The sequence below is a fragment of the Rhinopithecus roxellana genome, chromosome 5, assembly GCF_007565055.1.
Source record: "Rhinopithecus roxellana isolate Shanxi Qingling chromosome 5, ASM756505v1, whole genome shotgun sequence".
In the NCBI taxonomy this organism is placed as follows: Eukaryota; Metazoa; Chordata; class Mammalia; order Primates; family Cercopithecidae; genus Rhinopithecus; species Rhinopithecus roxellana.
This window is the reverse complement of record NC_044553.1, coordinates 165,598,490-165,622,680: the sequence shown is the minus strand read 5'-3', so window position 1 is coordinate 165,622,680 and position 24,191 is coordinate 165,598,490. Positions and strand designations below refer to the sequence as shown.

The 24,191-nt window shown below is 41.7% G+C and overlaps 1 protein-coding gene across 1 annotated transcript in view; it reads left to right on the top strand.

Annotated features, from left to right (window-relative positions):
- Nucleotides 1-24,191, top strand: part of IL16 (interleukin 16) — a 130,119-nt gene that overhangs the window by 67,186 nt on the left and 38,742 nt on the right. The window contains 3 exon segments of the mRNA XM_010380171.2: nt 15,060-15,168; nt 20,919-21,061; nt 23,046-23,156. Coding sequence (XP_010378473.2) covers nt 15,060-15,168; nt 20,919-21,061; nt 23,046-23,156 — 363 coding nt within the window.

Here is a 24,191-nt window from a genome sequence, read left to right as displayed (position 1 = left end):
CCATAAGGCTATGAAAGACAAAGTTCAAGTTAAACCAGTTCATCAGATTATCTCAGAGCAACCTCCAGCTTCCGGGCTCTGCTTGTTTCTCAGAAAAGCTGTGGTACAGATTTTATTTACTTTTTGGCCTCCAGGTATTCCTTACCCATTTGCTATTTTGTTGATACATTTACATCCCATGCAACACTTCTACTTGTTGTTTTTGTTTTTGTGTTTCTAGAGACAGAGTTCTCTCTGTTGACCAGGCTGGGATGCAGTGGTGTGATTATACCTCACTGCAACCTCAACCTCTTGGGCTCAAGTGATCCTCCCACCTCAGCCTCCCAAGTAGCTGGTACTATGGGCTTGTACCACCACACTGGCAGAATTTTTAAAAACTTTTTGTAGAGATGGATTTCACTTTGTTGCCTAGACTGGTCTTGAACTCCTGGCCTCAAGCAATCCTCCCACCTTGGCTCTTTTACTTTTATTTAGTAGAAGAATCCGCTATACTACCAGACGTGGAAGTCTCCTGTCATGACACCTCTAATCATTCTCCTATCATTGAATGTCCCCCTCCATGTTTTCTATTACAAACAATGTGATGATGAACATCTTTGTATAGACATCTTTGTGTACCTTGTCCAGTTAGTTTCTATAATAAATTTCTAGAATATAAAAAGAAAGTGACAGCACTGAGGAATATTTGGAAAAGAGCTTGGCACTACTTGTAGACTAACTAGATTCTTAGGGGTCTTGATAGTCATTGCATATATTACTTTGTTTATTCCTTTCAAAAATCCCACTGGAACTAGCATAATGAAAATTCTACTGAGGGTCATTTCTGTTAAGTAAATGAAAATATAGACACTGTTTCTGGAAAAAAATAGCCAATTATTTTAATATTACCTAGAGTGTTTTTTAAGAGGACCTTCTCCCAATTTATTAACAGAAATAATTTCTTAACTAAGTAACATAATTCTGTAATGTGTTTGGAAAAACATGTAAGATGAGTCAAAATGAAGAGCAATGAAAAACTGGTCCTATCAGGTTTGAAAACAACTGTAAACAACCATGGATATTTTAATCCTTCCTAGGGTCTGGTTGGTGGAGAAGTCCATGGTTTTCCCAGGAGACAACTATTTGTCTGGGAACATCACTACAAAGGTTCTGTAAATCAATTATAAATTGATTCCAGAAGGATGAAGGGGAGAATAGATGGGTAACTACACAAACAGAGCAGGAAATACCAGGATCCACTGGTAGGAAGTGGACTAAGTGGGTGCAGTGGACATTTGGGGCTCTCTGGGTAGTGTCAGAGGAGGAGGGATGTTGAATGACATGCCAAGGGGTTTGGATTTGGTCTTGAATTCATGAAAGACAAAGCCATTAGTTTTAATCAGAAAGTTTCATGGGCAGCATTTGCATTTTTATAAAATTATGCTGGCAACAAGGTCCAGAGGAATTTAAGGGAGAAAATATTAAAGCCAGGGAAATTAGGAATACATGAGTGAATATTTAATGTCTTTATTAAGATATTAACTCACATACCACACAATTAAGCCATTTAAAGTGTAATGTTAAATGGTTTTTAGTATATTTACAGAGTTGTACAACCACACCACTGTCTAATTTTAGAACATTTTTGTCTGCCGAAAAAGAAACCTCCTACCCATTAGCTGTTACTCCTTATACCCTTCACTCCTGTCCGATCCCTAGTTACCCATTAATCCACTTTCTATCTATAGATTTGCTTGTTCTGGACATCATATAAATAGAATTACACAATATGTGGTCTTTCGTAACTGGTTTCTTTCATTTCATTTAATGTTTTCAAGACTCATCCATGTTGTAGCATGTATCAGTTCATTAATTTTAATGTATTAATGTATTAATTCTTTCATTTTAATTGGCAATCTTCCATTATGTGGATATACCACATTTTATTCATCCACTTATCAGCTAATGGACACGGGTTGTTTATATGTTTTGAATATCATGAATATTATGCTGCTTTGAACTTTTTTGTACAAGTTTTTATGTGGTTGTATGTTTTCATTTCCCTTGGGTATATACCTAGGAATGGAACTGCTGGATCATATGGTAACTCTATATTTAACTTCTTGAAAAGCTGACACTGTTTTCCAAACCCCCTGCTCCATTTTACATTTCCACCATCAATGTAAGAGCGTTCCAATTTCTGATATCCTCCTTCCACTAGCAGGTATGAAGTGGGTGTGATCATGGCCATCCTAGTGCGTGCAAGTGGTATCTCATTGCGGTTTTTATCTGCATTTCCTTGATGGCTAATGGTGTTGAATATCTTTTTATGTGCTTCTAGTCTTCTTGAATATCATTTGAAAAAAATGTCTATTCATATTTTTTGCCTATTTTAAAAAATTAGGTTATCTTTTTATTTTTGAGTGGTAAGCATCCTTTGTATATTCTAGATACACAAGTCCTTTATCAGATATATGATTTGCAAATATTTTCTCTATTTCTGTAGGTTGTTTTTTCACTTTCTTGATGGTGTCCTTTGAGGCACAAAGGTTTTAAATTTTGATGAAGCTCATTTATCTGTGTTTTGTCATCTGTGCTTTTTGTATCATATTGAAGAAGCCTCTCCCTAACCCAACCCAAGATTTACTCCTATGTTTTCTTTAAGACTTTTATAGTTTTAGCTCTCACATACAGATCTATGATATATTTTTAAGTCCTTTTTGTGTATGGTGTGAGAAAGGAGTCCAGCTTCACTCTTTTGCATGTGAATATCTGGTTGTCCCAGCACCATTTGTAAAATATATTTTTAAAATAGTCTTTCTATACCCCTTAGGGCATTGTATTAATAATAGTCCAATCTAAAACAAATATCCTGAGCTGTGCCATTAGCAGTGGGAATGGGTGTGCTGGGGAAGGTTGAGAAGGTGAGATTATAAGCACTTTGGAACTACAGTCATGCAGGGGTTGGAGAGTAAGAACTTGAGAAGTTTTAGATTTCTGGTTTCCAACCATCCCCTCCATATCAGGAGGTCTGTGGCCTCATCATCCCACATGACATGCGGCCATCCCAGAACCAATCTGCTGGGGCCTACTTGTTTATCCTCATGACTTGAGGATCAAAGCCTGTAGCTGTATGATCAATTCAACCACAGGAAATAAGCCTCAATCAGGAGGATAGTTGAATTCTATTTTGTGGTTCCCTTAGACTGGAGCAGCTATCGTACCTCAGTTCAAGGAGAAAACAGTAAGGTTTGGGTGGAAGGGGAATGCAGTAAGCAAACTCCAGAAGCATCAGGCTTCTGTCAGTAATGCCAGTGATGTCAGCCAGGGCTGGGTACATGAAAAATAAACACTCCTAATAGAGCAATGGAATTGTCTTAATCTTTGGGGAGTTGTTTAGGCTTTGGAATCACCTTGTTTGCAGGACACAATGCCCCAGAATTCTCCATCTTCATTGTGGGTCCTTTCCCTGGTTGCATGAGAATCTTGTTTGTTTTTGTTTTTTCCCCCATTTCTTGGAGTTGACTGTTTAGCCCTAGCAGCTGCATGATCAATCCTAACTTTGGAAAAAATATTTAAAGAGTTCTCTGGACAGTTGACCCCATTTTCCACTCAGTCGCCATGGGGACTGGCAGATGGAGAGACTGCTACCCAGGTAATTACGGGGTGTATCACCCACAGAACTGCTGCTCAGGGCCACAGTCTCTGATGAGAATAGAGAAAATGTGTTTAGAAATGATTTTGACAGTCCCTGACCTCGATGAAAAATCCTCAGCTCTGAGAACAGCCCAACCTTGAGAGCAGGAACAGAAGAGTTCTGTTCTGTGTGCTGGGAGAGAGTCACACTGTGTAGATGTTCGTGGGGCTCCTCCAGAGACTCCTTTGATGAGAAACCTCTCCATCCAGGACACACTTGCCAGAGAGAGACCAGATGCTTTGTTCTTATGTAAGATGTTCTGACATGTGATCATTTGAGAGAGGTGCCCTTTAAACATAACCGTCAGTTACTATTAAAAGTAAAGAGCTAAAAGTGATTATGGAGATTGTTTAGTTCACCCCCCAGCTTTACTAAAGAGGAAACTGAGCCCAGATAATTGATAAGCTCAGAGTCATGAGAGAGTTAGTGCTGCTGGTCTCATGATCCTTTCTCTACTGCTCATTTCTGATGAAGAACCCGTTTAGCTTGAACAATAACTTGAAATAGTCCCAGAGTAAAGATGAGTACTAGACCCTTTGGTGTTGAGAAAATAGAAGGTCCAAAAATGTGTGCATTGCCTCTGTGTCAGGAACCTTTAGGAGTCATATGGTTTTATATGTGTTTGATAGAAAATTGCTACTTAGACTTTATCTTGGATCATGATAGTACATTTCTATTCTCTCCTATAGTAGCCATTTAATAAGCCACTTCACACCATGGCCATGTTGAAGTGAAGCACATCAATTTCACACAGCTATCGAAGAACTTGATTATAGCCTAGTTAGATACACCTTACTGGAGCCTCCAGCTACTTCAGAGACTGGCTGCATGGCAGTGGGAAGGGAACAACCTTCTGTCATCTGTGTCTGAGATGGCTTTGGTTGGAGGATACAGACTTGTGAAGGAAGGAGAAGGACTCATCTGCATAGCCTTGTGCGTGCACAAGAGGCTACACCTCCCTGCATGTGGAAACTGAGATTGCTGTTCCCAGGTGCCATGGAAAGAAGAGACTGAGCCACTGAAATGTGGAGAACTGAGGGCCCAAGTGGGGACCCAGTTGGTTCAGTGTCTTTTGGTTAAGGCTTTCTATAGCCAACACTGAAACCCCCAGAGAAAGCATTAAGTATTTACAGCTAATCTGGGTGGGTGGGGCAGGGAGAGGCTCCACTTCCTATGATTCTCCTGCCATCAATTGGCTTTACAGGCCAAGCAGTTTCCAAATTGTGCCTTGGACTCAGGACTTACAAAGAGGATTAAAAGAAAGACATTTAAAAATAAACAGACTTTAAGTCTACCAATGTGACAATTGAAATAAATGTAGAGCACATCCAAGATGGCCGAATAGGAACAGCTCTAGCCTCCAGCTCCCAGCGTGAGCGACACAGAAGACGGGGGATTTCTGCATTTTCAACTGAGGTACCGGGTTCATCTCACTGGGGCGTGTCAGACAGTTGGTGCTGGTCCGCGGGTGCAGCCCGACCAGTGAGAGCCGAAGCAGGGTGAGGCATCGACTTACCTGGGAAGCACAAGGGAGAAGGGAATTCCTTTTCCTAGCCGAAGGAAATTGAGGCACACAACACCTGGAAAATCGGGTAACTCCTACCCTAATACTATGCTTTACCAAGGGTCTTAGCAAACGGCACACCAGGAGATTATATCCCACACCTGGTCCAGAGGGTCCCACGTCCATGGAGCCTCCCTCACTGCTAGCACAGCAATGTGAGATCAAACTGCAAAGCAGAAGCCAGGCTGGGGGAGGGGCGCCTGCCATTGCTGAGGCTAAAGTAGGTAAACAAAACCACCCAGGAAGCTCGAATTGGGTGGAGCCCACCACAGCTCAAGGAGGCCTGCCTGCCTCTGTAGACTCCACCTCTGGGGACAGGGCATAGCTAAACAAAAAGCAGCAGAAACCTCGGCATAGGTAAATGTCCCAGTCTGATAGCTTTGAAGAGAGCAGTGGATTTCCCAGCATGGAGGTTGAGATCTGAGAACAGACAGACTGCCTGCTCAAGTGGGTCCCTGACCCCTGAGTAGCCTAACTGGGAGAAATCCCCCACTTGGTGCAGACTGACACCTCACACCTCACACGGCTGGGTACACCCCTGAGACGAAGCTTCCAGAGCAAGAATCAGACAGCAACACTTTCTGTTCAGCAATATTCTATCTTCTGCAGCCTCCACTGCTGATACCCAGGAAAACAGGGTCTAGAGTGAACCTCAAGCAAACTCCAACAGACCTGCAGCTGAGGGTCCTGACTGTTAGAAGGAAAACTAACAAACAGAAAGGACACCCACACCAAAACCCCATCAGTACGTCACCATCATCAAAGACCAAAGGCAGATAAAACCACAAAGATGGGGAAAAAGGAGTGCAGAAAAGCTGGAAATTCAAACAATCAGAGTGCACCTCCCCCTCCAAAGGAACGCAGTTCATCGCCAGCAACTGAACAAAGCTGGACAGAGAATGACTTTGACGAGTTGAGAGAAGAAGGCTTCAGTCGATCAAACTTCTCAGAGCTAAAGGAGGAACTATGTAACCAGTGCAAAGAAACTAAAAACCTTGAAAAAAGATTTGACGAATGGCTAACTAGAATAACCAATGTAGAGAAGTCCTTAAAAGAACTGATAGAGATGAAAACCATAACACAAGAACTGCGTGACAAATGCACAAGCTTCAGTAACTGACTTGATCAACTGGAAGAAAGAGTATCAGCGATTGAAGATCAAATGAACGAAATGAAGTGAGAAGAGAAGTGTAGAGAAAAAAGAGTAAAAAGAAATGAGCAAAACCTCCAAGAAATATGGTACTACATGAAAAGACCAAATCTACATCTGATTGGTATGCCTGAAAGTGACAGGGAAAATGGAACCAAGTTGGAAAACACTCTGCAGGATATCATCCAGGAGAACTTCCCCAACCTAGTAAGGCAGGCCAACATTCAAATTCAGGAAATACAGAGAATGCCACAAAGAAACTCCTCAAGAAGAGCAACTCCAAGACACATAATTGTCAGATTCACCAAAATTGAAATGAAGGAAAAAATGTTAAGGGCAGCTAGAGAGAAAGGTCGGGTTACCCACAAAGGGAAGCCCATCAGAATAACAGCACATCTCTCAGCAGAAACTCTCCAAGCCAGAAGAGATTGGGGGCCAATATTTAACATTCTTAAAGAAAAGAATTTTCAACCCAGAATTTCATATCCAGCCAAACTAAGTTTCATAAGTGAAGGAGAAATAAAATCCTTTACAGACAAGCAAATGCTTAGAGATTTTGTCATCACCTGGCCTGCCCTACAAGAGATCCTGAAGGAAGCACTAAACGTGGAAAGGAACAACAGGTACCAGCCATTGCAAAAACATGCCAAAATGTAAAGTCCATTGATACTAGGAAGAAACTGCATCAACTAACTAGCAAAATAACCAGCTAATATCATAATGACAGGATCAAGTTCACACATAACAATATTAACATAACAATATTAACCTTAAATGTAAATGGACTAAATGGTTCAATTAAAAGACACAGACTGGTAAATTGGATAAATAATCAAGACCCATCAGTTTGCTGTATTCAGGAGACCCATCTCACATTCAGAGACACACATAGGCTCAAAATAAAGAGATGGAGGAAGATCTAACAAGCAAATGGAAAACAAAACAAAACAAAAAAAGCAGGGGTTGCAATCCTGGTCTCTGATAAAACAGACTTTAAACCATCAAAGATCAAAAGAGACAAAGAAGGCCATTACATAATGGTAAAGGGATCAATTCATCAGGAAGAGCTAACTATCCTAAATATATATGCACCCAATACAGGAGCACCTAGATTCAAAAAGCATGTCCTTAGAGAGTTACAAAGAGACTTAGACTCCCATAGAATAATAATGGGAGACTTTAACACCCCACTGTCAACATTAGACAGATCAACGAGACAGGAAGTTAACAAGGATATCCAGGAATTGAACTCAACTCTGGACCAAGTGGACCTAATAGACATCTACAGAACTTTCCACCCCAAATCAACAGAATATACATTCTTCTCAGCACCACACTGCACTTATTCCAAAATTGACCACATAGTTGGAAGTAAAGCACTCCTCAGCAAATGTACAAGAACAGAAATTATAACAAACTGTCTCTCAGACCACAGTGCAATCAAACTAGAACTCAGGACTAAGAAATTCAATCAAAACTGCTCAACTACATGGATATTAAACAACCTGCTCCTGAATGACTACTGGGTACATAACAAAATGAAGACAGAAATAAAGATGTTCTTTGAAACCAATGAGGACAAAGATATAACATACCAGAATCTCTCGGACACATTTAAAGCAGTGTGTAGAGGGAAATTTATAGCACTAAATGCCCACAAGAGAAAGCAGGAAAGATCTAAAATTGACACCCTAACATCACAATTAAAAGAACTAGAGAAGCAAGAACAAACACATTCAAAAGCTAGCAGAAGGCAAGAAATAACTAAGATCAGAGCAGAACTGAAGGAGATAGAGACACAAAAAACCCTCCAAAAAATCAATGAATCCAGGAGCTGGTTTTTTGAAAAGATAACAAAATTGATAGACCGCTAGCAAGACTAATAAAGAAGAAAAGAGAGAAGAATCAAATAGATGCAATAAAAAATGATAAAGGGGATATTGCCACCAACCCCACAGAAATACAAACTACCATCAGAGAATACTATAAACACCTCTACGCAAATAAACTATAAAACCCAGAAGAAATGGATAATTTCCTGGACACTTACACTCTCCCAAGACTAAACCAGGAAGAAACTGAATCCCTGAATAGACCAATAGCAGGCTCTGAAATTGAGGCAATAATTAATAGCCTGCCAACCAAAAAAAGTCCAGGACCAGATGGATTCACAGCTGAATTCTACCAGAGGTACAAGGAGGAGCTGGTACCATTCCTCCTGAAATTACTCCAATCAATAGAAAAAGAGGGAATCCTCCCTAACTCATTTTATGAGGCCAACATCATCCTGATACCAAAGCCTGGCAGAGACACAACAAAAAAAGAGAATTTTAGACCAATACCCCTGATGAACATTGATGCAAAAATCCTCAGTAAAATACTGGCAAACCGGATTCAGCAGCACATCAAAAAGCTTATCCACCATGATCAAGTGGGCTTCATCCCTGGGATTCAAGGCTGGTTCAACATACGCAAATCAATAAACATAATCCAGCATATAAACAGAACCAAAGACAAAAACCACATGATTATCTCAATAGATGCACAAAAGACCTTTGACAAAATTCAACAGCCCTTCATGCTAAAAATGCTCAATAAATTTGGTATTGATGGAACATATCTCAAAACAATAAGAGCTATTTATGACAAACCCACAGCCAATATCATACTGAATGGGCAAAAACTGGAAAAATTCCCTTTGAAAACTGGCACAAGACAGGGATGCCCTCTCTTACCACTCTTATTCAACATAGTGTTGGAAGTTCTGGCTAGGGCAATCAAGCAAGAGAAAGAAATAAAGGGTGTTCAGTTAGAAAAAGAAGAAGTCAAATTGTCCCTGTTTGCAGATGACATGATTGTATATTTAGAAAACCCCATTGTCTCAGCCCCAAATCTCCTTAAGCTGATAAGCAACTTCAGCAAAGTCTCAGGATACAAAATCAATGTGCAAAAATCACAAGCATTTTTATACACCAGTAACAGACAAACAGAGAGCCAAATCATGAATGAACTCCCATTCACAATAGCTTCAAAGAGAATAAAATACCTAGGAATCCAACTTACAAGGGATGTGAAGGACCTCTTGAAGGAGAACTACAAACCACTGCTCAGTGAAATAATAGAGGACACAAACAAATGGAAGAACATACCATGCTCGTGGATAGCAAGAATCAATATTGTGAAAATGGCCATACTGCCCAAGGTAATTTATAGATTCAATGCGATCCCCATTAAGCTACCAATGACTTTCTTCACAGAATTGGAAAAAACTGCTTTAAAGTTCATATGGAACCAAAAAAAGAGCCCGCATTGCCAAGACAATTCTAAGTCAAAAGAACAAAGCTGGAGGCATCACGCTACCTGACTTCAAACTATACTACAAGGCTACAGTAACCTAAACAGCATGGTACTGGTACGAAAACAGAGATATAGACCAATGGAACAGAACAGAGTCCTCAGAAATAATACCACACATCTATAGCCATCTGATCTTTGACAAACCTGACAAAAACAAGAAATGGGGAAAGGATTCCCTATTTAATAAATGGTGCTAGGAAAATTGGCTAGCCATAAGTAGAAAGCTGAAACTGGATCCTTTCTTTACTCCTTATATGAAAATTAATTTAAGATGGATTAGAGACTTAAATGTTAGACCTAAAGCCATAAAAACCCTTGAAGAAAACCTAGGTAATACCATTCAGGACATAGGCATGGGTAAGAACTTCATGTCTAAAACACCAAAAGCAACAGCAACACAAGCCAAAATTGACAAATGTGATCTAATTAAACTAAAGAACTTCTGCACAGCAAAAGAAACTACCATCAGAGTGAACAGGCAACCTACAGAATGGGAGAAAATTTTTGCAATCTACTCATCTGACAAAGGGCTAATATCCAGAACCTACAAAGAACTCAATCAAATTTACAAGAAAAAAACAAACAACCCCATCAAAAAGTGGGCAAAGGATATGAACAGACACTTCTCAAAAGAAGACATTCATACAGCCAACAGACACATGAAAAAATACTCATCATCACTCGCCGTCAGAGAAATGCAAATCAAAACCACAATGACATACCATCTCACACCAGTTAGAATGGCGATCATTAAAAAGTCAGGAAACAACAGGTGCTGGAGAGGATGTGGAGAAATAGGAACACTTTTACACTGTTGGTGGGACTGTAAACTAGTTCAACTATTGTGGAAGACAGTGTGGCAATTTCTCAAGGATCTAGAACTAGAAATACCATTTGACCCAGCCATCCCATTCCTGGGTATGTACCCAAGGGATTATAAATCGTGCTGCTATAAAGACACATGCACACATATGTTTACTGAGGCACTATTCACAATAGCAAAGACTTGGAATCAACCCAAATGTCCATGAGTGACAGACTGGATTAAGAAAATGTGGTGGGCGCCTGTAGTCCCAGCTACTCCGGAGGCTGAGGCAGGAGAATGGCGTGAACCCAGGAGGCGGAGCTTGCAGTGAGCTGAGATCCGGCCACAGCACTCCAGCCTGGGTGGCAGAGCGAGACTCCGTCTCAAAAAAAAAAAAAAGAAAATGTGGCACATATACATGATGGAATACTATGCAGCCATGAAAGAGGATGAGTTCGTGTCCTTTGTGGGGACATGGATGCAGCTGGAAACCATCATTCTCAGCAAACTATCGCAAGAACAGAAAACCAAATACTGTATGTTCTCACTCATAGGTGGGAAATGAACAATGATATCACTTGGACACAGGAAGGGGAACATCACACACCGGGTCCTATTGTGGGGAGAGGATGGGGGGAGGGATAGCATTAGGAGATACACCTATGTAAATGACGAGTTAATGGGTGCAGCACACTAACATGGCACATGTATACATATGTAACAAACCTGCACGTTGTGCACATGTACCCTAGAACTTAAAGTATAATAAAAAAAAGAAAGAAATGTAAAAGTAATCATTTATTTTTGGTTTGATTCTAAAAGTAGTCTACACTCACTATGGAAAATATAGAAAATACAGAATGATGTGAAAAAAATAGTATCCATAATCCCATCACCCAAACACATTCTTGCTAATTCATGAGAGCAGGACCTTATGTTTCATATCTGCTGTCACATCCTCAGTACTTGGAACAGTGCCTGGTACAGAGTAAGCGCTTAATGGACATTTGTTGAATGAATGAGTGTCACTGTTTTGGTATATTTATTTCCAGCCCCTTTCCCATGTATATTTTACATGATTGTAGTCAGTCATCATCATTAGAGAGTATCTTTTTTTTTAACGTACTATGATAAACATAGGTATATCTATGTCACAACTCTTTACAAACTTTTTTTTTTTTTTTTTTTTGAGACTGAGTCTCGCTATGTCGCCCAGGCAGATCCATACAGTGGCAGGATCTTGGTTCACTGCAACCTCTGCCTCCCAGGTTTATGCGATTCTCTTGCCTCAGCCTCACAAGTAGCTGGGACTACAGGTGCGTGCCACCATGCCAGCTAGTTTTTTTATATTTTTAGTAGAGACGGGGTGGTTTTTGCCATGTTGGCCAGGGTGGTCTTGAACTCCTTGAACTCCTGAGCTCCAGTGATCCCCCCACTTTGGTCTCCCAAAGTGTGGGGATTACAGGTGTGAGCCACCATGCCCCGCCTGTTTACAAACATTTTTAAAGGTGCTTAGTATTGCATGTATTGTGTATACATCATTTACTTATTTACACTCATGAGGCTAGATATTTGAGATAAAACATCCATTTCAAAGATCATTTGCACATAAGGCTTGCTACCCATGGATAAGTAGACCAATTGACTGTTTTACCAGGCTTCCTTATGCTCAATGGACCCTAAAATGTTAATAAAATCACATTCTATTTTTTACTTTCATAGTCTCGCTGGATTGCATAAAGAAGTGAAAATATGCCAGAGGGAGGTCATGAAATCAGAATCAGGACATTACCTTGTCAATCTATTGTAACTAAGAAATATCTTTTGAATATTGTGTTTTATGAAGCATTGAATTCAGAGAACTAGTCATTATGCTAAATTCCGACAATACAGAATCTCAAGAATTCAACTGAACTCAACTACTTTCTATATAGTCACTGCTTTCTCCCCTTTAAAATAATTCCCAGGTTAGCCTGGTTAGAGAAGGTAATCTTGTCCAAGTTAATGTAGCACCATCTGCTGCTGAAAAGGAGTCCTTCAGGATGAGTTCTCTAGTTTTAAACATTGACTTGCATAAGAAATAAAAGGGAATTGACATGTGGTTTCTTGCAGGATCCCCTTGTGTCAGAACTGGAAACAATCTTTTTCAAAAACACTGAGTGGACTTCTGGCTCCAGATGGCAACAGAGTACACTTGATTAACTCCTTCAACTGTTAGAAATTTCTATCAAAATTCAAAAGGAATATACAAATAGGGAGAAATGCATGTCAGAAACAGGAAACCATGGAAAGGGGCCAACACATTCTGAAACTCATGAGAACTTTCTGCACGACAAAGTGCAGGTGAGATTGGATTGAGGGAAGGGCTCATTAGTCTGCCATTGACCACATAAGACAGAAAAGCCAAGGGAATGAGGGAGACAGATATCAGCAAAGCCCCTCAATACCTACCAGCTCACAGTGGCAGGTGCTGGAGCTGAGGGTGGGTTATTTGGGACACAGCAAGAGGCAAGCATAGATCCTCCCTCTGCTCTGGAAAATGCACCAGGTGCTGGGGTCTGCAAACCCTTGGCACATGAAATTAACCAGGCATTGCTAAGCCTGGCTTCTAAGAAACGCAGTTAAGTCAGTTAGTGTCTCCAACAAACTGTACCCTGAATCACTAAGTCCCAGAAAGCATTTAAGCCATCTAGTTTCCAGGCCGAGTAACCAATATCCAAAGATTCTATACTCAGCCAATCATTCACACTTGACAACCACAGAAAGACATTCCTAGCCATGCAGATATTCAGAGAGCTTTCCTGAAAGAAACTACACACACACAGACACACACACAGACACACACACACACACACACAGAAGCACACACACAGCATGTGCACACACACACAAGAATTATGGTAGAGTAATAAAACCAATATAAACCAAGAATTAAGTGAAGATCATTGTGGCTAACAAAGTTACAAAATGGAATAATCAGAAAACAGCTTCAGGAAGAGAAATAAAGTAATTAATACCATCATCCTCATTATCAGTTTCTATCCCATCAGATAGAATACCCATCCTAAAATCTCAGGATGAGGAGAGGGAAGAAAGTAAAAGTTGTCTCAAAATCTCATCTTAGATGAGCGAGAGTCATATTTTCTGTTTCCTTACTGACCCTGGTATGGCAATGAGTCCAAGTATGTTGTTTAATATACTGCTTACATACTCAATACTATAAAATATTTTTCTAAATTATTAGTATAAAAAGAGAGCAAAGAAAATTTGATTGGCTGGGCATGATGACTCATGCCTGTAATCCTTACACTTTGGGAAGCTGAGTTGGGAGGATCACTTGAGCCCAGGAGTTTGAGATCAGCCTGGGCAACATCATGAAACCCCATCTCTACAAAACAAATACAAAAACTAGCTGAGCATGCTGGCATGTATCTGTAGTAACAGCTACTCAGGAGGCTGAGTGGGAGGATCTCTGGAGCCCATGAGGTCGAGGCTGCAATGAGCCAAGATCATACCATTGCACTCCAGCCAGGCAACAGAGCACCACCCTGTCCTGTCCTGCTCTCTCTCTCTCTCTCTCTCTTTCTCTCTCCATATATATATATTTGTGCATATACACACACAGCATGTGCACACACACACAAGGATTATGGTAGTGAGTAATAAAACCAATATAACTTAAGAATTAAGTCAAGATCATTGTGGATAACAAAGTTATATAATAGAATAACAATCAGAAAACTTTCAGAAAGATAAAATAATTAATACCATCATCCTCATTATCAGCCCATATCCCTACACCCATCCCTAAAATTCTAGGATGAGGAGAGATATATAAATTCTAGGATGAGGAGAGAGATTATAAATACTATATAAAATATATAGTAAAATCATAATACCCTTAATAATGCATGGATAGTTCAATATTAAGAAATCCATTTATATAACATGTAACATTTCTTCAACAAGTATTTGTAAGTGCCTGTTATGTGCCAGGTATGCCAGAACAATGTAATTTGCTTGATCCTTCTCTCTCAAACACACCTGCCAGGTTCCCTATCCACATCACACTCTAGTTCTTTTCTTCAGAGCACTTATCATTCTCTGTAATTATCTTTCACCTTTACTTTGCTTGTTTATTGTCAGTCATCTTTCACTAAAATGCATTTTCCCCAAGATCAACATCCTTGTCTGTCTTGGTCACAGCTGTATGCACAATGTCTAACAAAGAACTTGACATGTAATAGCTGATGGATTCATTCAATATGTGTCGTATTAGTTTATTATTAATGTAATTTGTTCATTCAGTATTTGTAATTAAACAAAAGAATGTATGTCTATGAGTGAAAGGATGATGGTGATTCTAAATCCTGGCTCTTATGGTGCTTATCATGTAGTAGGGGAGACAGACAATCTGAGTACTTCTATGATCAGTGTCAAAATCCAATTTTGCTGAGCAGTTTTCTATTCTAACTTGCTGAATAAAAAGACGGCAATTGTTTTGCAGGAATCTTCCACAGCTTCCTCTCGAGAAAAGCCTGGAAAACCAGAAGCACAAAGTAGTAACTTCCTGTTTCCTAAAGCCTGCCACCAAAGGGCACGCAGCAACTCAACCAGTAAGTGTCTCCCCAACATGTCTTCAGGAACAGGGTTCAGCTGCTCCTGGATAGCAGGAATATCAGGAGGAGGGTGGATCTCTTCTGGTCCAGGTGGACTAAACTGGCATTGGAGTCTGCTCACCTTCTTCATGGTGTGTGCATGCTCTGGCTAGCCAGAGCTCTGTGTGGTCTAGCCAGCTCTCCTCTTGGCTCCAAGTACCATGCTGGAAAGACCTGGGTGTGAGGAAGAAGAGACTGGGCTTTACTCCTGCTCTGTCTCCTGACATGCTCCTTGGTCTTGGGAAGGCTTCTGTCTCTCAGCTGCAATATGATGGAGCTTGAGGTTGGAAGATCTCATGATTTTTATTTGCTGAAAATAGAAGAGTGCTAATACAAAGTCAAAATATGAAGAATGCAAGAATATAGAAAAACCTGAAGAAATTAAAATCACGCCAAATCCTAATATTAGAGATCATCTATGTTAACATATTCAGTTATTTCCCTTCTATGCTTATATATACTATAAAAAACTTCACACACACATTTATTTATATGTAACTATTTCATGTCATCAGAAACTCTTTTGAAAACACTATTTTTTAGTGGATCCATGGTATTTTATTGTATGAATTTATGAAATCTAGTTAACCAACTCCCTATTATTAGATATTTATAAAATCTACTTAACCAAATCCCTGTTATTAGGTATTTAAGTCATTGTCAGGTTTTCACTAGCCTAATCAAGTTGATGAATATGTACATGAGATTTTGTCTGAGTTTGTGATGATCTTTCAAAGAAAATACAGAAGGCAGTGGCCTGGTTAAGAGCTCACATTTGGGAGCTAAGGCACTTGGATCTGGGTCCTGCTTCCAGAACTAGTGACCTATGTGGTCTTGGGCAAGTCCCTTAAAATCTCTAAGTCTTATATTATTCTGCTGTACGATGCACCATCCTTAGTGATTTCCTATTATTGGAAATAAAAATATTTTTTAAAAGTTACTTGCTTTTTAATCATAAATTTTTACTTATTCTAGCATAATTTTCTAGAAATGGAATTTGGGGTCAAACGGTAGATGTAGTTTAAGGCTTTTTATCTGTATTGCCAAATTTCTGTAGCTACTATTCTTTCAATAATGTACATGAATACCTATTTCTTCAGTCATAGGCCACACAGGATTATGATTTTTAATAAATATTCGCTTTACACTGATTTACAGATTTACAGGTATTTCTCCTTTCCCTTTCTTCCTCACCCATTCTTTGCTTTTTTACTGTTTTGTTTTGCACCCAAGACCAGCTATACAATTGATAGGGCTCAGTGTAAAATGAAAATGCAGGATTGCTGTTAAAAAATATTAATAGTTTCAAAAAAGTAGAAGAAAATCTTTGAACTAAGTTGGGATTCTTCAATCACAGGGCCCCAGGTGACTGTGCAGGCCACGTGCCCCTGAAGCCAGGCCCACTTGCCCCCCGGGAGCTGGCCCCCTCAGAGCTCCCTGGCTCCCTGGAATCCCCAGGGCTCCCTGGCTTTCTGGCTTCTGATTGAGCTCAGTCAATGACAGGCATCCATGGAGGACTGGCAGGGGGAAGACAGCCTGTGCTGTGACAAGAAATTGTGTCAGGGTGGCCTGTTGGTTCCAGTGCCCCCGGGCTCTGGTAACACCATTTCCCCACCTTACTCCTTCAAGCCTGGGGTGGTAACAGCATCTGGTACCTCAATAGGCCTTGTTATTTTTCTAACCCTGCCCGTCCCTCTGTGTCTGGCTCCTTTACCCAATTCTCAGAATCCCAACTGAGTGTGCCTTTTGTTTCTTCCCAAACCCTGATTGATACACTGATAAAGGAGATGAACAAAAAGTACCTAGGCTGGGTGCCACAGCTTATGCCTGTCATTCTAGCCCTTTGGGAGGTCAAGACGGGAGGACTGCTTGAACCCAGGAGTTTGAGATCAACCTGGACAATATAGTGAGACCACACCTCTACAAAAAATTTTTTTAAAAAAGAAAACCCATCAGGCATGATGGCTCATACCTGAGGTCCCAGCTACTCGGGAGGCTGAGGTAGGAGGATCCCTTGAGCATGGGAGGTTTAGGCTGCAGTGAGCCATGATTGTGTCACTGCACTCTGGTCTGGACAACAGAGTGAGAGCCTGTCCTGTTCTCCTAAAAGAGTACCTCTTCATAAAGGTGAAGTTAAACAGTCCTTCATTTATTTATTTTGTTTTTGGTGAGTTTGCCTGTTCTTTATTGGAATAATCATCTTTTTATCATTAATTTATAAAAAGCCTCTTGGTCAAATTAATATTTGGCATCATACTTGTTGAAAATATTCTCTCCAGTTCGTTGTTTTATTTTTTTAACATTAAGGTGTTTTAATCTTTATGCAATCAAGTTTCCTGATCTTTTCTTTTCTAATGTGAAAGTTACTTCCACATTCAGATAACTATTAAGTCTGTGATTATATATTCTTCTAATTTGTAAATGATTTATCTTTTTTCCCTCAAATTTACTGTATTATCTGTAATTTATTTTTGGTGTTTAATATGATGTAAGAATCTAGGTAGATTTTCTTTTCTAAATGAATAGGGAATGATTCTAGCATCACTTATTTATAATCGGTTCCTTTTATTTTGCCTTTTTTGTTTGCTTTGTTAATCTCATGCAAATGATATGGAGTTAGGTCCTTGAAAGCGAATTTGGCAATTTTTTAAAGAAGAGAAGCTCAAGGCCGGGTGAGGCGGCTCATGCCTGTAATCCCAGCACTTTGGGAGGCCTAGGTGGACAGGTCACCTGAGGTCAGGAGTTCGAGACCAGCCTGACCAACATGGAGAAACCCTGTCTGTACTAAAAATACAAAATTAGTCGGCGTGGTGGCACATGCCTGAAGCCCAGCTACTCAGGAGGCTGAGGCAGGAGAATCACTTAAACCTGGTAGGCAGAGGTTGTGGTGAGACAAGATTGTCCAGCTGCACTCCAGCCTGGGCAACAAGAGTGAAACTCTGTTTTAAAAAAAGAAAAGACGCTCAGATAGTTGAAATCAGTGCTGTAGATCATATTTATTTTTACTTAGCTCTTTTTATGCTTTTTATTTTGATGGTTCCTTGCCATTTGTTTGTTCTTGGCCTCTTTCTATAATGATTTTAAAAGGTTTAGTTAATTTTTGTCTCTACTTCTGATTTCCTTTAAGTTTTAATTAATTACCCAATCAAGTTGAATCAATTAATTAATACCCGACATAACATTTTCCAAATTGTCCCCCTCATGAAAGATGAGGAAGTTAGTTTAGTGTTATTCATCCCTTTTCCATGGATTTTTCCATTTTGTAATTCAACATAACTTTAAATTATAAACTCATGACAATATATAGCTCTAAGATAGCTTTTTTGTATATAATCATGACCATATATAGCTCCCCTTTCAAAAACTATTTTGCTTTGTTTTTTGCACTGGGTTGTAATAACCACTTTTCAATTAATTCACTCAACACTCTACACTTAACTGGTTTAAACTTCCCCCAATAGAGATGATAATTTTGATACATTTCCTAGTTGGCTGGAATGCATCAACAAGCAATGTTCAGAAACAGTGGGCAGAAGTGGGCACTGAAAGCGACCCCAGACCAGGGAGAGTTTTGGAGAACCCACTCTGTCGTGACTCTGGCCCACGTTCCCACAGATCTGAATGCCTGGTGGGAACTGGAGCCTCCACACAGGTGGAGCTGGGTGTGGCCTGAGCAGTTGTGCTGGGCTCTCCTGTGGCTCTGAGGTCAGGTTGATCTGCTCTGTGAACCATTCCAAGTTGGCAGCCTGTTTGTTCATCCTCATTCCCTCTGAACCCAAACCATGCACTACGGCTCACCTTCAAGTCACAGGTCACTCCTGCACTGCTGTGGATGGAGGAAGTGCAAGGAGACTGGGATTCTGGAGGCTGGGGTTATGCCTCAGACTCTTTCTTCACTGATCTGGAACCCTCTGGGCTTCCATTTCCTCACTGATAGAGGAAGGAGTAACTCCAGCAGGGTTCCCAAAGGACAAATGATGAGCTGCCTGCATCACCTGCACAGGTTGACGAACATACAGGTTTCCCCAGACCCGATCCATGAAGATATGGATCAATAGGTTGGGTGGAGCACTGAAATCTACCTTTGGATTAAACACTCCAGATAAATATAACGCACAGGCAGAGTTAGGACTAGAGGATCTCTAGCCTCTCCTCTCACCCGCCTTTCTTGATTCTGAATCGTCTCTTTGCAGCGTGTGGTTTTCTGAATCCTCTGGCTTCCTCTCCCTCCTGGTCCACTGGGGAGCATCTGGGAGCAACTGGTCCCTGTAGCTCAGAGAGGGCCATCTACTCAGAGAGGGTCACCTACAGCTGAGGCAGCTGCTGGGAGCAGCTGTCCTTGCAGGGTCAGATTTCCCTAGCCACTCTCGGACCCAGATGGACCAAAACCTTTCCCTTCTTCACCTTGTCTTTGTTCTTTTCCTCATCCCCCTTTAGGGATCTCACACCCTCAGGGATGCCACTCCTCTTTTCTTCTCAAGCTTCCCTGGCCAGTGGCTTCCTCTCTTCAGCCTATAAATAAGCTTAAGTCTTTCCCATCCTAAAAATAAAAGCAAACCCAACCCTGCTCCATCCTGTGTTTCCTTTGAACTACCACCAATCTTAACTTTTCCTCTAGAGGAATTTTTCACAAAACCCTGTCCATTCACTCAAGCCTCGCTTGTCGCTCAGGACACTGGCAAACCCCGCCCCTCTCCTGGCCTCTAGAGCGGAACTGCCCAACACATTAGCCACATGTAGCCTTGAGCACTTGAAATGTGACTTATTCAAACAGAGATGTACCAAAAGTATCAAAGACCCACTGGATTCAAAGACTAAGTGCAAGAAGAAAAGGTTGTAAAATATCTCACTAATAATTTTACATATTATTTCTATGTTGAAAGAACAATAGTTTAGATATAACAGACCAAATAAAATATATTATTAAAATTAATCTCTCCTGTTTCACTTTTTAAATGTGGCTACTAGAAAATTTTTTAATTACATAGGTGGCTGGCATATTTCAGTTGGGAAGCACTGTTGTAGACAATGACAGATTAAATTAGATCATCTGTGAAGGTTTTCCCAGCTGGATGTGGTAGGGTAGAGAATTAGGGTAGAGTTCCTGGTTGGATGAAAGGAAGTCTGTGGTTTCCACAAAGTAGAGGAAGCCTGCCGCTTTGCATTTTTGCAGATATCCAAAGAATCAAGAGTTGTCTCCATGTGTGTGTATCCTTGTGTGTGAGTGCCTGTGTAAGAGGCAGTCAGATAGGATCGCCCCTGCCCCTGTTCCTGCCGGGTCTCGCCTGTTTGTTCCTGTCCTGGGAAACCTTTGTGTTTTCCTCCTTTCTCTCCTTGGTTGGGATTGAAAACATCGGGGCCTGGATCTGATGCAGCATTGTGGTTTCCGAGAGCTCAGCACACTGATTGACTTGCAGGAGATGCCTGTCAACTCTCGTTGCATTGAATGGAGGTAAATGGAAGTGAGAGTTCTGTCTGTACCCTGCAGTACGGACAGCATGCGTGGAGATCATGAAAATGTTGCTCATGTCTTCCATGGCCACCTCTCCCCACCACGCACCTGGCACAGGGTGCTAAGTGGTTTACAGTCACACTGGCCCCTGGCTAATGAGGGACTGGCAGTTGGTGGGGGCTGATATTGTTCTCAGTTGAACTTTGCATTTTGAGAGCACAAATGACTTCTTGCTGTTTTTCCATTTCTGGTTTAGGTGTTAATCCCTATTGCACAAGAGAAATTGATTTTCCAATGACCAAGAAATCTGCAGCGTCGACAGACAGGCAGCCTTATTCTCTCTGTAGTAACAGGAAGTCCCTCTCTCAACAACTGGACTGTCCAGCAGGAAAAGCTGCGGTAAGAATACAAGAAGGGAAACTCGGAGAAGACGGGGAGAAGGGAGGGGCCCAACATTAACAGTGGCTGAAGAGGCCTTCCCAGTAATTTTCTGTCCGCAGAACTACAGAGGAGAGGGTCTGGCTTGGTAGCTACAGGAAGGCACAACCATCTCTGGGCCGAGAACCGCGTTAGAAATGGTCATTCATTGAGCGCCCCCTTGTGCCAGGCACTTGCAACTGCTGCCACGTGTGTGCTATTAAGAGCTAACACGTAGAGAACACGGCACGTGGGGGGACCCTGAACTATGGCTTTGCGTGGATCGCTTTATTTCATCTGCACATACTACTAAGAGGTAGAAGAGGGAGCTACAGCTTGGACAAGTTAAGGGATTTATGTACGTTCACATTGTTGAGGAAAAACAGGGCTGGGACTTCAAGTCTGATCTTTACGACTCTGAAGCCCGTGCAAAGAGGCTTTTCACTCCTGTAATACAGTGACTTGCTTTGCCAACATTGCTGCTAATTCTTAAAACAAGCTTAGAAAGGAATATGTTGTTGGCCCCATTTTATAGTAGGACACTGAGGCTTGGCAAGGTGAGCAGCTGAATTTATGCATCTTAAAACCTGTGGGACCAGAATTTAAACTGCCCTGTGTGCTCCTCAGTCCATGACCTTCCCACTACAGGTGTCAGCTTGCAGGCAGAGAGCTAAGCAGGTATAAAGCACAGTGTACCCTATACACGTCCCCCGCAGCTTGCCTTTCAGCCCCAGCCAAAGCACGCTGTGCTGCACGCTGCCACTTTTGGTCACACAGCGCCCTCTGTCTGTAGCATCTCACCCCTCCTTCTCTGATGATCCCTAGAAACTGCCCCAGCCTTCAAAAATCTTCCTAAGGTTCCCTTTCTCCTGGGAACGTTCCTGATCCCTCCAAAGGCATGGACTTCACATTTTCCCAAATGCCCATCAGGAGGCAGCTGCACTCCTCTCACAGTGCTCGCGCAGCCTGTCTTGTGAGTGTCATTTATGTTAGCATTTCATCTCACCCACTGACTCTCCCAAGCGGGGCTCCATGGTAGAACAATGTTTCCCTGCATAGTACATAATAGATGCTCAGTGAATTTCATTTCTCTCTTGCCTTCCTTTCCTTGAGACAATATGTTTTTCATTCCCAAACTGGGAGTGTGGTGTCCCAGTGTTAGAAGAAGATGGTTCCCTGGTGCCACCCTGAGCTGAGAACTTTCCCAGTCCCTGGTTTTCTGCACATCTGGGGTCATACAGGAGTATACTGGAGCCCTCCAATATCTGCAGCCAGCGCTGGGTCCCTGAGGATTGGACCAGCGGGTACTTCCTGGGGGAAGCTGCCTCCTGTCTTTGCTGCCTCATGCACTAGGATCCAGGTCCTTGGGAACAGGAAGCTTACCTGGCCGGCAGGGATGGGCTAAATATCAGTCAGTAGTAGCTGCCTGGAAGGCTGTGTTGAAAAGAATTGAAGCTCTGCTTCTCAAATAGTTAACCGCCTGTCTGCCTACCCCAAAATTACATTCTGAGTTTTGAAGTCTTTGGGTTCTGCCCCCTTGCCCACCACCTTCTGCCTGGCACAAGGGGAGTTCTCAGTAAATGTGTCTTGGATTGAACATAGTCTCAGGGCATTCTTGGTAACTGGCTTCCCAGATTCTGCCTGAGACATCAGTTATGAGGACTTGTCCTGAAGGCAGCGTGTTCTGTGACATTAACCTGGGCCTACTTCCTTGACAAACCTTGGTGAGCCTTTTGGCTGCTCATCTACATTAGGCTCAGCAAAACAGGCTCCTAGAACCAAGGAAGTTCCTCGCCACCAGAATCCTGCCCACACCCCACTAACCACATTTTGGTCATTATGCTGCCTGCCTTAGAAGAAAGAGGACTTGGTTCCTCTCCTTGGCTGGGCTTTTCCCCTTCCTGGTGAGGTGGGTGCTACTGTACTATGTGGCTAATCTTCTGCCCACTCTGGTTCCTTGTTGCAGGGAACTTCAAGGCCAACACGGTCCCTGAGCACAGCTCAGCTTGTGCAGCCATCTGGGGGCCTCCAGGCTTCAGTCATCTCCAACATCGTGCTGATGAAGGGCCAGGCTAAGGTGAGAAGGCATTGTGGCCAAACAAGAAGTCCTGGGGAGTGGCACCAGTCTCCAAGGAGATGCTGTGTCCAGGAAAGGATGGGAATAGGACTACTGGGGTGTCCTGGCACATCAGAAGAGACAAACACAGAGCGGCTAGTCTTTCAAAACTCACAACTGGCTGAGTTCAAGCAGCACACATTTTTCTAATTAGACAAAGTGATCATTTTCTTGTAAAGGATGCCAGTCCCTGCCAGCTGCCCTAGCACTTTCAAAGTTTGTTCTCTAATTCATTCCTGGCACAAGTTTCCAAGACTTAATTTTATCTGATACATAAATCCAAATTGTTTACATAGATTTCTGGATCCTGAGTTTGCCTCTGCCATTCAGATGTTGGCATAATAAAGCAGGGACCCATATATTAATTTATAAAAACATATGCTACCTACTACATGTGGAAAATTCAGTGGTTGATAGTGCTTTTGGCTGTCAATTGGAGCCTCCAGAAGAGTCAGAACTAACTCTACCTCTCTCAAGATAATGAAGCATCATACTGATCTCTGCTTCACAATTGAGATATGTCCAAAGGGGATCCGAAAGCATTGGTGGTAGTGGTGAGGTAGGGGGTGTACACATGTTTGCACTGCTCCCAGAACATGCTACCTTGTGCTTGAGGTTGACTGCGAAGTTCTCAGGCCAGCCCGAGCAGCCCAGGTGCTAAAATAATGAAAGGGCGGTTTCTTTATGTAATATATTTTTTTGTGTGGTATGAGGGGAGGACCTAATTGCTACTTACGGTCTGTCCAGAGGGAGGGGCACCACCACACACCTCCAGTCCTCTTTCCCTCCATCTCCTGTTCCTTCTGTCTCCTGGGAGCTTAGCAGGAAATAAAAGAGAAGACAGACATGAGAGATGCTGGGATGAATGCTCCTCTCATCACAAGGGAGTAGCTGTCTTCTATGCTGACTTTCTCTGAACGACCCCATTTTCTGATTAGTAAATCACAATGCTTTTTCCCCTTGAATTTAGATAGAAGTAATTTTTTAAAAATTGAC